This window comes from Magnolia sinica, chromosome 18, assembly GCF_029962835.1.
Source record: "Magnolia sinica isolate HGM2019 chromosome 18, MsV1, whole genome shotgun sequence".
NCBI lineage: Eukaryota > Viridiplantae > Streptophyta > Magnoliopsida > Magnoliales > Magnoliaceae > Magnolia > Magnolia sinica.
Window position 1 is genome coordinate 25,379,141 of NC_080590.1, and position 17,122 is coordinate 25,396,262.

At 39.6% G+C, this 17,122-nt stretch overlaps 2 protein-coding genes across 5 annotated transcripts; one reads left to right on the forward strand and one right to left on the reverse strand.

The window, feature by feature from the left end:
• Positions 1 to 230: 230 nt before the first annotated feature.
• Positions 231 to 14,172, reverse strand: LOC131232557 (uncharacterized). Of its 4 annotated transcripts, none has more exons than XM_058228869.1 (10): positions 13,587 to 14,172; positions 12,921 to 13,400; positions 11,780 to 11,881; positions 11,102 to 11,183; positions 10,949 to 10,968; positions 10,765 to 10,825; positions 5,567 to 5,649; positions 1,674 to 1,781; positions 1,463 to 1,548; positions 231 to 726 (listed from the first exon to the last, which is right to left on the reverse strand). In XM_058228869.1, exons 2-9 carry the CDS (start codon positions 13,395 to 13,397, stop codon positions 1,483 to 1,485), a joined length of 999 nt encoding a protein of 332 aa, XP_058084852.1. In that variant the 5' UTR covers positions 13,398 to 13,400; positions 13,587 to 14,172; the 3' UTR covers positions 231 to 726; positions 1,463 to 1,482. The 4 variants fall into 4 exon arrangements, with proteins under 4 accessions (XP_058084852.1, XP_058084851.1, XP_058084850.1 ...); XM_058228868.1 differs by having other exon boundaries at positions 12,921 to 13,432; positions 13,615 to 14,171; XM_058228867.1 differs by having other exon boundaries at positions 12,921 to 13,427; positions 13,587 to 14,171.
• A 1,276-nt stretch (positions 14,173 to 15,448) lies between these two features.
• Positions 15,449 to 16,582, forward strand: LOC131232990 (serine/threonine-protein kinase EDR1-like). The gene is made up of 3 exons (XM_058229535.1): positions 15,449 to 15,503; positions 16,229 to 16,278; positions 16,386 to 16,582. Exons 1-3 carry the CDS (start codon positions 15,471 to 15,473, stop codon positions 16,564 to 16,566), a joined length of 264 nt encoding a protein of 87 aa, XP_058085518.1. The 5' UTR covers positions 15,449 to 15,470; the 3' UTR covers positions 16,567 to 16,582.
• The last annotated feature ends 540 nt before the right edge of the window (positions 16,583 to 17,122 follow it).

The window sequence follows — 17,122 nt, forward strand, 5'->3', positions numbered from 1 at the left end:
AATTTTCAACAATAGTACCCTAGTATATATTGGACTTTGGAAGAAAATAGATGATTACAAGGAATCCGTCCAACAACGCCAGCAGGAATGTTAACACACATTAATGGACTTTTGAAATTCATAATTTGAAATGCTTACAGATTCCCACCTTCTTTAAATGGTGGGAGATAATGTGCACAACAGTTCTCCATCCCCCATGCCCGAATTGAAGTCCCACTAATAGAAAAGAGTAAAACAAATTTAATAGTTCCATTTTTAACTAGACAACCCCTGAAATCTGGGAGTTACAATTCTCAATCAATGTGACTTTTGGGATATGACCAATCCAAGGTACAACCTGCCTGATGGTCGGTTCAGATGTTGAATATGAAAAGCAAGTCACTGATAATCTACGCAGATGAAAGAAGCTAAATTTCTAGAGATCGATCTTGACATTGTTTCTATAAGAGTACTAATAAATGCTATTAATATACAGAAAAAGGGTTCTTACCTGTTTTCAAGTAAACAAAAACCAAGAAAAATCTGGGGCTCCCATTGCTATCAATAACTCAATGGGGTTGTCATACAAGTATCCTAATTCCTTTCTTATTACCGACAAAGGACCAGCTTATGCACTTCATTTGAAGCATAGTACTCACATTTCAAGGCAAAATTGGATGTGATCTTACAGGTTGATAACCATAGTCCACGCAGACACAAAAGGACAAGATGAATTCTTGTTTGTACCTGCGAAATAAGAAAACCCAATTTCCTCCGGGCGTTAAAAATTGTTATGGTTATTTATCTTTTAGTAGAGAATAAAGAATCTCCAGATTGACGGGTTTCCATTCTCGAAAAATAATAATAATAATAAATTAAATTAAATTAAATTAAATTAAATTTTAAAATAATAAATAAATCTTAACTGCGATGGATACTTCCCTGGAATGCTACTGTGACATGCATGCATCGCATAGTTCCATAGCACACTGAAAAATATGTATTGTACATGTGGCACTGACAAAGGGTGATTAGGACTGTTGATTTGATCACCCACCATGCCATGGGCCATGTCCCAGAAGGCAAAGTTATTTGACTGTGGTGGCCATTCAATCATTGCATGAAAATGGGACAGTTACTCAAAAAATGAGCAATATTTCACATCCAATTCACAAATCATGCAAGAACGGGTGGTCAGAGCTTTCCAATCGCTGGGATTTGGGACTATCACTGGTCGCCAACCAAATCAACGGTTCGGATGACCATAAATGTTGACCACTTGTAAGAGGACGGCACTGTCATAATAGCATTTCTCAAATTTCCCACATCACAAAACTGAAAAATAAAAAGAGAAAATACAGATAGAAGCCACCTGGCCACCTCAGCAAGAACAAGCATGGAAACAACGGCATTGACTTGCAAGAAAGGAACAAATTTTCAAGTTTTTAAAGCACCTAGACATTCATGAGAAGTCTTCTTTTACCTGATTATTTTCTTCATGCTTTATTCATCATCAGAGGAACTATCAGTTAGAGGCATTTCATCTGGAACAATAGACTCAGCAGGATCCTAGATGCACATAAGAAAAAGAATTAGATATGCATATCAACAGACTGTCTCAAAAGCCATGCCTGGATAACGATTAAAAAATAGATAATAAAAACTGCTCCAAAGAACAAATGTTTAGCACTTACAGTCATTTTATCCCAGTCCTTCAACTTGGCATCCGTAAGCATGTAATTGTCACGCAAAGGAGCCCACCCTGGCTCATCGTTATTCTCTGGTCGTGCAGCTTTAATACCCTGCACAAACCCACAACTGTGAATGGAAATGATCGATGTCAAAGGCAAATCAAGTTCACCTAAAAGATGTTGACATTTTTTCCCTGCACCAATCAGAAGGTCCATCTCCAAAATAAGTATGGTTATATCTTTAGGCTTTCCAATAATACCAAGCTAATTGGTTTGAAGAAACCAAGAAGCCATGCCTGCAGTTCATAGTTAGATTTATTTTTTTATTTTATTTTTTTTGAGTGAAAATAAAAATGATATACCAAGGGGATGGGTGGAAGATACAGAAGAAACATGCCTACCACCCAACCTCACCAAAAGGAGGACAAATCACCCATAAGATAGTTTACAACAAGAGAAACAGCGGAATTTTGAATCATGCATATCTTCAATTGATTCTGTTTATCACCAAAGATAGATTTTTTATTATGACCATCCAACACAATTTTAAGAAAAAAAAAATGGCCTGGTCTTCGTGGGGATAATTGGAACCAGACCTCCTACCTTCACAATCAAAAGAAACTGAAGTTGTCCCAAGTGCCAATACAACAGTTGAGGGTGCTGACTTGTAACAGTTCATCTGGACCAGCATGGCATTTCACAATTCAAAGCTTGACACAAACAGAAAATAAACAATTTCCTCATGTTCAATAGTAAGACCATCCACTCTTGGAACATAGATGGCTTAGACAAGATCAAATACAGAGAACTCTTAGATATGTTTTTATCATTTTATTATGTATTTACTTTGAATGTTAAGAAACTTCAAAAGGAAAAGACTACAACATTGGAAAGGAGTTTGAGAAGGTCAAAGCACTTGTAGAAACACCTTCCTTGCTGAGGAATCCCCTATACAATTCCATCCTCTTTAAACAAGAAAATTGGAACAGCATACCATCACACCTCACACATCTTTGCGCTAGTTAGCTAACCCACCGAATCACATTAGGGGCCCGTTTGGACGGGTAGATTGGAAGGGATTGAATGGTATTAGGGTGGATGGCATGGATTGCAAGGCAATGATGGTGTTGTTAGTGGATTGTCTTAAGATCCATGGGATTCCTATATCCCAGGATTGCTATATCAAGTCTGTTTGGTACGCCCGGCCAATCCCGGTATTAAACCTTCCCATCCCTTCCAATCCCTCGAACCAAACACGTCCCAGGCAAATTTAAACTGATTAGGGCCCGTTTGGCCAGGCAAATTGGAAGGGATAGAATGGTATTGGAAGGGATTGAAAGTTAAATCCTGGGATTGGCCGGGCGTGCCAAACAGACTGGGTGATCTGATCCCGGGATGTAGCAATCCCATGGATCTCAAGACAATCCACTGACAACACCATCATTACCTTTAAATCTCATCTAATCCACCCTAATCCGTTCAAATTTGCCTGGGACGTGTTTGGTTCGAGGGATTGGAAGGGATGGGAAGGTTTAATCCCAGGATTGGCCGGGCGTGCCAAACAGACTCGATATAGCAATCCCGGGATATAGCAATCCCATGGATCTTAAGACAATCCACTGACAACACCATCATTACCTTGAAATCCATGCCATCCACCCTAATACCATTCAATCCCTTCCAATCCACCTGGCCAAACGGGCCCTAGATGAGTTGCCTTCAATGATCACCAGCCCCATAAGATGCTATTTAAATCCTTTAAACCTGTCCACAATAACCTAATTTCCACATTGATTGAGTTGCATGAACTGATGTGGGCCCTGCAAAGACGCAAATAATAGTGCCTCCCTGACACCTGCCAAGCATGGATTCCCAAACAAACTCCCGACACAGTTGAGCTTCAGCATACCGTCTGGAGGTTGCCATCTGTAGCAGCACCTTTCTAGATCATCCCAGTGAACCAAAACAAACTCTTCACAAGCCAATGCCCATGAGATTATTTGACCCTGAATTCTCCCAATCAGCTTATTGACACCTTAAGCCTTATCCCAAAAGGTGGTTCCGTCCAGACAGATCACAAAACAGCCTAAAAGTTACAAAATGCCCCCCTCCACCTTCCATGAATTCCCTTGTCGATTTCAAGATGTCCACAGCACCCCCAAATGTAAATAAAACAACTCCCATATTTCAAGAAGGATGAAGGAAAAGATTATTCACCAACGATAAGCATAATTCAGACATTAGTTATGATCACCTCCCTACTTGGCGGTCTAGTTTACACCATCCGGCTAAAGTTAACTGCCCTAGGAGGTTCCTGGATCTCCCACAGACCCACAGTTACAGTTTTCTCTGGGATTCTCCCTTCAGGATGCCCATAGAATGACATAACAGAAAACAATCCATTCAATTCAAGAGTCCAGATTCACTAGTCCCAGAAATACCCAAGGATAGAACCAGATGTCCTAGAACCTGGAGATAATCTGTCAGGCTCTCAATTTCTCACCTCTGATATATATATATATATATATATATGGTTAGACTCAATCTGATCTGCATACCCAGCTGAAAGAACAGTTCACCCAGGAGTATTTACTCAGGACAATTCTATGAAGACAGGAATACTGGGCAAAGAGGCATTTCAGTACCATGAGTCTTCCACACTACCCACTTTGAATATCTTCATTTCATTGGAATGAGTGTTGTCTTTTGTATTCACTTCCAAATCTCAGACAACCTATTGCTACACAGATTTGGTAAAATCCACCTGCCTTCTTGGATTCCAAAATTTTCAGAATGACCCTCCTCAAAGCCCTTCCTATTCCTCCCCATCAAGCCATAAACATTTTCCAACAAAGCCAAATTCATTATCTTAAGATATTAGATACCCAACCCTCCCACCTTCGGCTTACTGCTTTGACTCGAAATAATATCTATCTTTCCTCCATACGTTGCTCCTGGAAATCTCTTTTCATTCTTTTGTATTGATTCGTTGCACAATTGAACAACATATAGTAGATTGGGAGATTGGTTAGCACTGACTTGAGAATTACAATCTGAAATTGGATAGCACTCTAAGGTTGCCAACAGCAATTATCAGTTTCCTAAGCAAAGAAAAAAATGAAGTTTGGGTGCCTTCATGTGAGAAGACGAGTGCGTTGGCATCCAAATCTTGGATGCTAGGGCCAACTATCACACTTCAAGATAAGAATTTTTGAAAGAAAATTGGGAAATGTATTTTATATTCTTTTTGAAGGATAACTCAAAATTTTATTAAAGAAAAGACAGACAGAGGATGATGAGAAATCATTTGGCTAATAAAAAGAAGAAATCCAGCAACCTCCTTGGAACAACTACACCAGACTACCATTAAATGTATTGGTTGCTCGAGCCCACTCCAAAACCATCCACCTAGCCTTGAAAAAACACCTGCTCCGGATATGCTGACTTGTCATTAAAAGTCCACTTGCACATTGCTGCCCTCTGACGAGATCACCCAAAGAACTACGATAAAAGAGAGGCAACAAATAGTCATTTGCTTCCTTCCCAGTTGAGCAAAATGCCACATCCAACATGGATACAAGGTCCCTAACCTTTTTGAGGCAATCACCACTCAAGGAGATTCCAACAGCGCAAAGAATTTTGCCAAATCCTCTAGGAAAACTCACAGTGAATAAATAGATGGTTTGCCGTTTCTTCATGATGATGATGATGATGAACCAAGTCAAAAGACATGATGCATTTTATATTGGTTATAGATGCACAAAAACAATAAGGATTAATTCATATGCAAAATCAGGAAAAACTAATGATACTAGCAACAATAAAAGAAAGTAAACACAAGTTTTGTTTTAAGGCTAAATTCTATATAAAACAAATGCATGCATGTGTGTGCATACCTTGGTAGCATTGAAAGGAACAGAGTAATCAGATGTCTTGTGTAACTCTGACAAGAAGGCTTCTTTTCTTCGCTTCCCCAATACTGTCATGATTAAGAGTGTGTTTGTAACAAATTACATGAAAAATCATACTAAAAGAAAAGCATACCAATCTAGCTAAACTAGAAATAATGAAAAGAACACAATTACAAGGAGAAAAAAGGCGCATCAAATCTAGTAAGTCAAAAACTGGCAATCAGATTAAAATTCATCCGGTTTCTTGTGCTGTAGATACAACACCTACATCTACTGTTGTGCCAAAGGTACAACACCTATATTTCTTGTTTCAACATAAATCGTACAAATGGAGCTGTCAACTGGCCAGGCCAGGCCAAGCCTCATGTTGCCCAAGCACGAAATCATTTTGCCTAGCCGAAGCAAGGTATTCATTAATGGTAATGGTGACCATAACAGTCGCCGTAACTACCATTACCATACAGGCCATAATGACCGTTACAGCCATTTAAAAAATCAAAAAATATATATATGCATCAGCCCCATAATGGCAGTTACGGGCCATTTGGTACATGACAGCTTTTACAGCCCCATAACACATAATATTAAATTTCTTTTTTTAATACCTTGAGCCCAAGCACCATGTCTAGAAAAAAAAAAAAAAAAAAAATTAAAGAATTGCCCCATGCCTAGCCTATATGTCACTTTATATGCCCATGCCTGGCCCAAATGTCAGTCCATACACATGTGAAGGAACACCATGGATGAGAAAGAGAGAGAGAGACTGGAAGAGTTTGGATGTTATATGAATTAGTGTTGGGCTTAAGGTAAAAGGAAAGTAGGGGTACATGGGAACTAGGGTAGGAATTGTTTCAATAGTTCATATGTAGGCACGAGTTGGGATGGGCCCCAAAGGTCGCCCAAAACTAAGGGGGCTGTTATATCTAATCCCAAGTTCATCCGTTGGGCCTAAGAGATGTGTCCAAACCCAGCCCAAATACCTACCAACCCAAAAGCCCACGTGCAGGCCCAGCCCATTGACAGCCCCACATACAAATCATGGGCTTTGATTCATATAGATCTTTACAATAAATGTACAGTGATTTGTTTAACTAGGTGGTCGGCAGATAGATAATTGACGGGAAAATGAAAACAGTAAATTGTTTAAATTCAACAAATAAATGCTTCCTAATTAGAGATGAGGACCGTTAAAATCAATCTAAATTTTGGAAACTAATATATCTAATGTGGGTCTCACGACTTAGATGGTTGGATTGAGCTGATATATGCCACTGCTCTTCAAAAATGTATATATGCCACGTGTACAATTTTAAAGTGCCCAAGTATCAACCATCACACTTTGTTGGAGCATCAAATAACTCTTGCTACTCTGCCCCCCTCCCACTTAGTGATACCAACTCATCTCTCTATACATGCATTGCACGTGCCATACCATGATACATCTTCCAAAGATTCTCCCTCTTGACTATAAAATGGAGTGTGCAACCATCCAATCATCAGCTCAATCCAAAAAGAATAAACGAGTGGGCATCAAAAGGCTCTAACCACTCCACAAGGACAAACGTGACCCACAATCTCCTTGTCTTTTCGAAACAGAGGAAAAGCTAAGGAATGCCCACTGACGCTCCCCGTGGTTGTCAAGAGTAACGATTTTGTTTGTCATTGCCAACAACACAAAAGCTTAAACTCTTGGCAGGATAAAGGGTTCCAAAAACTTTCAAACAAGGAGATCAAGGTATTCCATAACGGTACCGGTGGCTGTAACAGCCACTGCCATTACCATTACGATACGGCCGTAACAGCCATTTCAACCCTTTTTTCCTTAAAAAATAAAAAATAAAAAATAAAAAATAAAAAAAAATCTGTTTTGGCTCCATCACAGGCCATTTTTTCTACAACAGCCATGTCAGCCCTGTAACGCATAACAGTTAGCACCATTATCATTACATAACCATTCTGGCATCTTGAAGGAGATATGACCCCCTTCACAAGGGCAGATAACCCGAAAGAAAGACTTCATCGTGAATTTTGCGCCCAACTTCCATTTCCATTGTTCTCCTATCCTCAGTGGCAATGTCAATGAAAACCTTACTCAATGCACCTTGAAAGTTCTCATTCAAGGTACATTCATTTCCAGTAAGATTTATTCGGAGCTTTTTGTTACACACAATAGATACCCTGAGGATCTCGGTTTTATATAGGTAAATTGGGCTTGCACCGAGCCCTCAATGTTGAAAACAATGTGTCTACCACTGAGCCATGGGCTTGAACCCTCCCCTAAGGATCTCATGGCCATCCTAACTTCTTAAATTTCACATCTTAGAAATTGGAAATTGAAATCAATGGAATGTCCAAGAAGAAGTAAACGCTATGTGGAATGAGACAGCTAAGTGCATTAGGAAAGCGGCAAAAAATGTTTTAGGAGTATCTAGAGCAAGGTGTTCCATATCCATTACAATACGCCCGTAAAGGCCGATACGTATAGGTAACGGCCATCACCGTTACACAATACGGGGGTGAAATGGGGCAGTTGGCTTTTTGGGACCGTAGCGGCCATTATGGTGATCGTAAAGGCCGTTACGGGGCAAAACAACCGTTACCCCCGCAACGATTGAAAAACGACAACTTTTTTCCATATTTAAATCCATTATTCTTCTATCTTTTTTCACTTTCTCATTCCAAAAACTCTTCTAAATCATTTTACAACAGATTTCGACCACCCTTACTATAATTTTTAAGATTAAAACCATAGATTGAAGTGATTTGAGAGAATAGAAACTCCGAGGACCTTTTTAAAAGATTGAAAAAGTAGTATTTATACATTTTTTCTAGTTCTAATGCTTGATTGCGATGTGTAAACATTAGATACATATTAATCATGTTCACAAATTCACTAGACAGCCCGATACAACACTCTCACCAAATAGCAGACTGTTACACTATCATAAACATGTTCAAAACAAAAAAATGAATACATATTTGAAATATTTACATTATTCTGGAATTTCTAGATATTTTTTCAAAATTTTTCGGGCAAAAGAAAATTTTCAACCATTACGGGGGTCATAACGGTCATTACACCCCCGTATCGACATCAGTAATGGTGGTGACCGTTACGGCCATTGTTACCGATACGGAATACCTTGATCTAGAGGGATAGGCCAATCATATAAGGAAACTAAGTGGTGGAATGAATATGTACAAAAGCTATTAACGAGAAACGTGCATGTTTTGAAGCTGGCAAGGGACTAGAAATAATGAAAATCTTGAACAATATAGAGATGCCAAAAAAAAAAAAAAGAGGATGCAAAGAAAGTAGTGAGGCTCAACTTAAGGATAATGATGATCTTTACAATAGATTAGAGACGAGAGGGTGAGAAGACATCTTCAAACTTGCGAAAAATGAGAGAGAGAGAGAGAGAGAGATTAAGGACCTAGATCATGTTAGATGTGTTAAGAGCGTCAACCAGAGAATACTAGTCAAGAACAATGAGATCAATGAAAGGCGGAGAAGCTATTTTCAGAACTTGCTAAATGACAATCACTTTGAGAGTATAGAGATAGAGGGCAACATAAATTCAAATAATGTCGGAGTCCATAGATATTTACATAACATTAGGATATCTAACATGAAAGAAGCTTTGAGAAAAATGCAAACAAAAAAGGCCCTTGGGCTAGATGGCATACCAATAGAGATTTGGAAGTTATTGGAGATATTGGGCTATTTTGGTTTACAAAGTTGTTCAACAAGATTGTAAGATCAAAGAAAATGACGGGCAAATGGAGGAAAAATACCTTGATACTTATTTATAAGAATAAAGGGGAAATGCAAAGCTACACTGACTATCGTGGGATTAAACTTATGAACCATACTATGAAACGTGGGGAAAGAGTGATTGAGCAAGGACTAAGGCATGAGACGAATGTATCAGAAAAATCAGTTTGGTTTCATGCTAGGGAGGCCTCCTACCACTGAAGCTATTTCCCTACTTAGACAATTGGTAAAAAAATATAGGGAAAGCAGGAATGATCTCCACATGGTATCTATTGACTTAGAGAAAGCTTACGATATGGTCCCCAAAGAAGAGAGCTACTCTAGCGGATGTTGAGAAAGAAAGGAGTTTCAAGAGGATATATTAACTTACAAGTAGCACCAATTGGTAACAAGATGAGGGAAAGTAGACTTAGACGGTTTGGTCATGTGCAACAAGACCAAGGATTGTGCCTGTTAGAAGAAGTGAGTTCGTACAAGTTGAAGGCTCTAAAAGGGCAAGGGGAAGGCCCAGAAAGGACGTGACCAGAGGTAGTAAGAAAAGACTTGATGACCTACATTATGGCCCTTGGTAGAGTGAATGTCGGAAAAGGATTCATGCAGCCTACCCCCAATTAGTTGGGATAAGGCTTAGATGATGGTGATACTTGGCCAATGGACCCTGGCAGTCCACATGTCTCTAGAAGCGCACTTTGACAACCTTGCCAGCAAGAAACGACAATCTTTGCCAAAGATGCTGCCCACCTGAAAAGATAAGTATGATGCAACCTGGGATTAGCCAGGATAAGTCTGAGCTGTGATGGTTGCAGGGGAATAAGCATTCTTTATTCCAAGCGATAATCAATTCATACACTTAATAAGATCCTCATATAGGCTTAAACAAAAGAAAGCCCCAGTACAGGGAATTGTCTAATATGCCCCCACTTACGGACTACTTCACTCATAACTAGAGATGATGACACATTAGTCATTTTCCTCATATTACAAAATGTAATGAATCATGAAACACTACTTAAGCACTAAACAGCCCTCATGTGTGCCCATGTGGAGCCCACATGAGTGATCAAGTGAAGCCTACTTTTGTCCCACATCTGGGAACACATGATAGCTTCCTAGTTGCTTTAGAAACAAACCAATAAAAAGAGAGTATTAAAAGTAGAAACATTATTCTTCAGTTTTACAAACCGTCCTACAGAAACAAATAGGGTCCAGAGTCTAGATCACAGCTCTTGCATATTCATGGTTCTAAAAGACATACAAATCTCCTGAAGTACTGGTTCTCACAAATTTAAATATGATGAAATCTTAGTTTTAACTTCATTATCCAATGAAAGCCGAACCTTAACTACAAAAAAGGTAATGACAAAAACTGAATAGCTTAAATACTTCAAGGCAATTGCACTTAGCCTACCTTTTGCATCTTTAGACCTTGCAGGATTTAAGCCTTTTTGAGCATTTTGTGCCTTATTGACCTGTATATCATAACCAACATTTCTTTACACAGTAAGTTCAAATATACACTAGAGTTTTCAACACTGCAAAAGGAAATAAGATTCAAAATAATAGGCAACACCAAACATCATGCACCAACTTACAGCATTAAATAACTTGACCACTGAGAGTCCAGCGTTGAACATGGAAGGACAGCAATGGTAAATCAAGTGAATCACGAAATCAATTTGAAAAACATAAAACTATATTAAAACGAGAAAATGTTGAGGTTCAAAATAACTAAAACAAAAGTGTACCTCCTTTCGTGGCAACGCTGACAAGAAACTTTTCTTTTGCATCCAAGAAATTGGCAGGCTTCGCATGTCCTTTCTCTCTCACCTTATAAATTCACGCATATTGATGTGCAAATAACATGTGTGTTTTAATAAAGGGGTATTCTACATCCTTCAGAAAAATAAAGGGGGGTATTCTTCAATGCTTTTTTTAAAGTACAGGGTATTCTACAATGCTCACACTAGAAGTATGTAAAGTACCATTCAGGATTTCAGTTTGTACAAGTGGAGACCCATGGTCAGTGATCCAAACCATTGATATGATTGGTGCCACTGTAGATGGATCATGCAGCAATATCCTAACTCTTCAATCAGGGGCCAACTAATAGGCCTCAAAGAAAGAAACTACAGCAACAGAAAACACTTAACCAGAAAAAGGCCAAATATTCAATGGCTAGGATCCACTTTGGGGGATTTTTGTGCATGCTCCATCCAAGGAGAGGCCCACCACATCAACAGTTTGGATCATTAAGCCATGGGCCACACTTGTCCAGAAAGGAAGCCTCAAAATTACTGTAACTTCGTCTTGAGCAATGCACAATACCTCTTTGGAATCAATAAGGAAAAAGGAAATTTCAGATAAAGAAGATGCTTCAAGAACCCACTTGGAAGAACTTAGGGAGATGTGCTAGAAACAAATACCAAGTGTTTCTCCTTCTTGGCTTCTGCCTTAACTTTACGTTCAGCTTCTTCTTCCGCAAGCTTTTCTGCGATGAGCTTCTTTTGACCGGACAAAACAGGACCCTGCAAGGTAAGACAAAGGTGAATAACTTCTCACTGAACTTCCACTTTCTGAATAATGTTTCACGGACACATAACAAGTGTCTAAATCTGATGTTGTTACAGCATATCAAATTCAGCAAACCCCAAAAATAGGACTCTATGATTTGACAATACACTCGAATAAATTAAAAAGATGTCAGTATTTGTATTAATGATTGTTCTACAATGAGTTGTATAGTGGGAGTTAGAATGGAGTAAGTAAATGTACGGATCAAATAGATAAATGGACAAGATTTACGAAAGAGCTTTCTGTGGAAAGCTAAAGTTCTCATGTCCGGTAGCTTCAAAGGGTGCGGAAATCATCCCTCCATGGTTCCTTTTTCCACATTTTGCCCCTTTCGGCTCTTCCTGCTAAAACCTAGATGCCAGTTCCATGGAAAATCTTTCCCTGCTAGAACTTTCTTTCCATGGACTCCAGTTCCATGCATACAAACTACCCGTAATGGATTTTTCTTTAATGGATACAACCCCATAATTTTCCAGTTTAAAGCTTTTTACTAACAATGGTAGAACTCAAAACCTATGAAACATGTATGTTTTGGCAAAATGCAATTCAGAATGAAACTGAAAGCTGAAAGTTCAGAGGTGTCATGTCTGAATCCATGAGGAACATTCATATACTGACACAGCTCATTCGCCAACACGCCATGCATAAAGGGCATCCGAGCCATGCATATGGTGGGCACATGAAGAATCAGCTGGTGCAAAAATCAGACCAGTCCACTCCTCATGTGGCCCACACAAGCATGTTGCATAAGACCATCCGTAGGTCTTAATTGAAAACCATCCATTGTTTTCATACACATGCAGCCTGCCTGATGAGTGTGCCGAACTGATTTTTTGCACGATATCCTTCACACATGACACCTGAGGAGGGACAGACGAAATTTGTGTCCAACAGGTCATACATGAACATTCCTTCCAATCCAAATCAACAAATTTTCAACTGAGGTACTTTGCTACATCAGAAGAATCAGCCAAACATAGTTTCTGTACTTACAAGTGGATCCTTCGAAACATTCTTCTTCATGATTTTCGAGAATGCCATTCGGAAAGCCCTGCATCCTTCGGTGAACTTAGCAATCCCTAGCTGAATCCCGTCATCCTCATCATCAGAGCCTCCCCTTTCTTCCTCTCTGCCTTCTTCATCTCCTTCCTCTCGAGCACCATCCAAACCATTCGCTCCTTCATCTTCTCCGCTAGAACCCCCAACAGCAAGTTCCTCTCCACGATCAATTGTCCCAGCTTTCAGATCCCCAGCTTCCTGGTCCGACTCATCATCATCATCATCAGAATTGTACTCCTTCGCCCGTTTCTGAAACAATTTTCTCATTTTCCTACTATTCATAGCCTTCGCTCTGGATTCTTGATGAAATTCCGTCCCATTCTTCTTTCTCCCTTTACCAGTGTTCTTATGCTTGGACTTCCGTTTCTTTGGGGCTTTTACTGCTTCCGAAGGGTGGATTTCTGTTGCCATGGCCTGGTATTGGCAATAGTCTCGATCCCTCTAAACTACAGAAGGCAAGAAGAGTTTATCATTTTGAAAAGGCTCTGAATATTGGAATTGGAAGGCTCGTTACAAGCAACAACGAAAAACTCATACAAGCATTTCGTCAAACAGATGGAAATGAAAATGTATACAAAAAGATAGGATAAGAGAGCTGACCGTAGATTCCGAGTCTGGAGCGAGTTACTGTAGAGAACTAGTGTTCGCAAATGCCCGTCTGAGGTCGCCTTTGATCGAATGGGTTTAGGCTTCGTGAAGGGTACTTTAGGGGTCGTTTGGATGCCTATAACTTCTGTAAAATGTAAGAAAGTTACAGGTGACTTTCTTACAGTTTATGTTTGGGGGACAAATGTTACAGGTAACAAAGTCTCAACCCGTAACTTTCTATCAGGTAAGATTGCAAGAAATGTAACAGAGGAATTAGGTGTTTTTCAAGTCACAGGTTACTTTGTTACAAGCAACGGCTATCCATTTCGAAGTTGGGAGAGGGAGGTGGAAACGCAGCTAAATTGAAAGTGTACCTGCCTGCTCTGACCCAACGTCTCCTTCTCCCTCTCTCAGCGTCTCTCTCTCTCTCTCTCTCTCTCTCTCTCTCTCTCTCTCTCTCAGCGTCTCCTTCCCCGTCTCTGTCTCGGCGCGTCCTTCCCTCTCCCTCTCTCTCTCTCTCTCTCTCTCTCTCAGCGCCTCCTTCCCTCTCTCTCCTCTGGCAAGGTAAGCCCTAACCCTTAATTCGTTTTTCTTTTTATTTTTTCTTTGTTCTATTTTCCCCTCCATTTTTTCCCTTTTGCGTAAGTGCGGAACGGCGCTGTTTAGCGGGGGCGGTTTCGGATGCCTAACTGCGGGGCCCACATTGATGTAATTTCCTTACATCCACACCGTCCATCCGTATTGAAAGCTCATTTTATGATATAATCCAAAAAATAAAGCTGATCTATATCTCGAGTGGGCCACACCAAAAGAAACAATCTTAACTAAATTCCTACCATTAAAAACATGACGGTCCACTAAAATATTTATTTGTCATCCAACCCGTTTACAAGGAAATCGGATTGCGTGCTGAGTTACTCTCTTATTGTACTGGGTAAACTCAGTTGGGCCCACGGTGAATGTATATGGTTTATCCACGGAAGCAGTTTTTGGTTTTTTTTTTTTTTTTTTTTTTGCAGGAAATCAAGCCTAGAAATAAATCCTCTCTACCCTACGTACATAAATAAAAACTGCAGTCTCCTCTTCATGTGTTTCCAAAACTAAAAGGACCGTCTTGGAATTTGTAACCCATAGATGTTTCAGGTTTGAAAATAGCTCTCTCTCTCATTTCCTGTTGTGGTGTGTTTATCCACATGGTCCATCCATTTTGTCAGCTCATTTAAAGGCATGAGTCCAAAAATAAAGCAGATTCAAATCTCAGGCAGACAGTACAACAGGAAATAGTGGTGATTGAACGCGGACCATTAAAAACTTCCCAAGGCCTACCATAAAGAAACACAAATACCATCTTGATCTAAAACTTTGGTGGGCTCCAATAATTTTTTTAGTGGTGGGCATTCAATCACCACCCCTTCCTGTAGTGTGCACCACCATTTCCTGTCGTCCGCTCCACTGATCTACTTCATTGTTGGGCTCATGCCCTACAATGACCTGTCAAAATGCATGGATGAGGGGTATATCCACCGACCTCCGTGTTTCTTGGATCCACCGAGTACAGATCTTCTGCATTCATCCAGGTATCAACTATGGAGGACCAAAATAACATTTTCGAAACTGTACTCATTACGTCCAGAAGGAATGCTCCACTGGCCTATAGCACTTGCACTATAAGTTATAGTGCTCCTAGGTGCATTGGCACATTTAGGCACTACAGCCCATTAATTTAGATGCATTGCGACATTTTGACATTACAATCCATTAATGTAGACTCTTTTGTAGGTCCAATTATCTATTATTGTTTTCACTGGGAACAATTCAAATGATATCATGTGATAATGAGATCTCAACAAGAGACTAATAGAAGATCTTTTTGGCTTGTCACGGTTGAAGGACCACATGTTTCTATCTTCAAAATCTACAGCTGGAACGGTAATCCTTTGTGACTCTAACATTTTTGTATTTTAGAGCCTGTTAGTTAACTTCACATACTGTGTCCTTGTCTATGTTTTGGTGTAAGATCCAGAGTTTATCGGGATGGCCTTGTCTCTAAGGGACATTTTTGTGTTTGGTTTTCTCCAACTACTATTTTTCATCAATAAATGTTTCTTCTTTAGTGCTTATTGTTTGTGAAACTACTTTGAGTGTTTCTTTTCCTGAACTTCATTGAATAAGAGGAGTAACTTAAGGTAAAGGAAACACATTCTTTTTACAGGAGATCTTGCCACAACTTTAATGGATGTGTTGGCGATCATGTTAGATTCTCCTCCTGAGAAAACAAAATTTCTAGCCAAGAAGCCATTCGTTGAATCTCCTCAGAAATCAATGGAAGCCTCTTGGCTTGGAATGTATGTTTGTCACTGCAAAATAACATCAAATAGCACCTTTTAAGTTGCCAAGCTCCTTCCCTTATACTCCATTAGAACAATCCCACCTGGACGATCCTGAGAAGGTCATTCCAACAGTTACATCATCCTTTCTAAGAACACCTCAAACCCTGAAGGCCAGAGGACCAATCAGGATCTGACAAATTTCATGGAGCCTTGATTCCATGCATTGCTTCAAAAATTAGATATTTGCATGTGTGAATGGACAGTTTGGTTTCTGTTCTATGATTGCATCAGTTCTTTAGTGAAATGCTCTCTGTTGAACTGCAGCCGGAATGGATGGTGCCGGAAGTTCTAAGAAATGAACCATCCAATGAGAAGTGAGTAGCAGCTTTTATTTCTCTAGGAAACTATTGATAATAGCAGCTCCATTTCATTTTAAGACTCATACCTGTTGGTAATAATACAAGCGGTTTTCTTCTTGCAGATGTGATGTCTACAGCTTCGGTGTGATACTGTGGGAGTTAGCTACCTTGCGCATGCCGTGGAGTGGAATGAACCCAATGCAGGTAGTTGGAGCTGTTGGGTTCCAAAATAGACGCCTCAATATACGAAGTGAGGTTGATCCGATGGTTGTGCAGATCATATGTGATTGTTGGCAGAGGTAAGCTTGCAATTGTATCACATTTAATACACCAAATAGGCTTGACAGGTTTTACCAAATCACACTAATAATTCTGGTATAAAAAAAAAAGTTGTAGGGTGATTTTTTTATTTTATTTTATTTTATTTTTTATCAATAACCAATGATGAAAGTACCACCAGATCAATAGCTTGTATTATCGAAAGGTGGGCGACATCTCTACCATTGTCGATCAAGCATTATATAGACCTCATGTATTGGCAACCAATTTGGTAATGTTGTTCTGCAATTTCCCATTCTACTTATATTTTGCTTAGAGAACTTTATATGTATCAGGTGCATGGTGGATTTCTGCAACTATGTTTGGTTTAGAAATGTATGAAAAAACCTGAAATCAGTAGCTTCTTTTGTTTTCTTTGGCGATGGAAAGTGGCATTTAATGGTTTGCTGGTGTCATCCAATCTCGGCGACTGTTTGGGCATGGTCCACTCATCTGATCAATGGTCTGGAGTGCTGCACTGTAGTCCACACTGGTAGGAACTCGGGGCTTGAGGACTCTAAACTTATCTGCAAGCTGAAGA

What these genes read in the sequence shown, in the direction of transcription:
- LOC131232557 (XM_058228869.1), bottom strand. Translation starts at nt 13,397, where the DNA reads ATGGCAACAGAAATCCACCCTTCGGAAGCAGTAAAAGCCCCAAAGAAA. An exon ending in TGGTCAAGTTATTTAATGCT is followed by an intron (nt 10,826 to 10,948) that starts GTAAGTTGGTGC and finishes TATGATATACAG; the next exon opens with GTCAATAAGGCACAAAATGC. An exon ending in TTCCTTTCAATGCTACCAAG is followed by an intron (nt 1,782 to 5,566) that starts GTATGCACACAC and finishes GGGTTTGTGCAG; the next exon opens with GGTATTAAAGCTGCACGACC.
- LOC131232990 (XM_058229535.1), top strand. Translation starts at nt 15,471, where the DNA reads ATGTTTCTATCTTCAAAATCTACAGCTGGAACG. An exon ending in CAAAATCTACAGCTGGAACG is followed by an intron (nt 15,504 to 16,228) that starts GTAATCCTTTGT and finishes GTTGAACTGCAG; the next exon opens with CCGGAATGGATGGTGCCGGA. An exon ending in AATGAACCATCCAATGAGAA is followed by an intron (nt 16,279 to 16,385) that starts GTGAGTAGCAGC and finishes TTCTTCTTGCAG; the next exon opens with ATGTGATGTCTACAGCTTCG.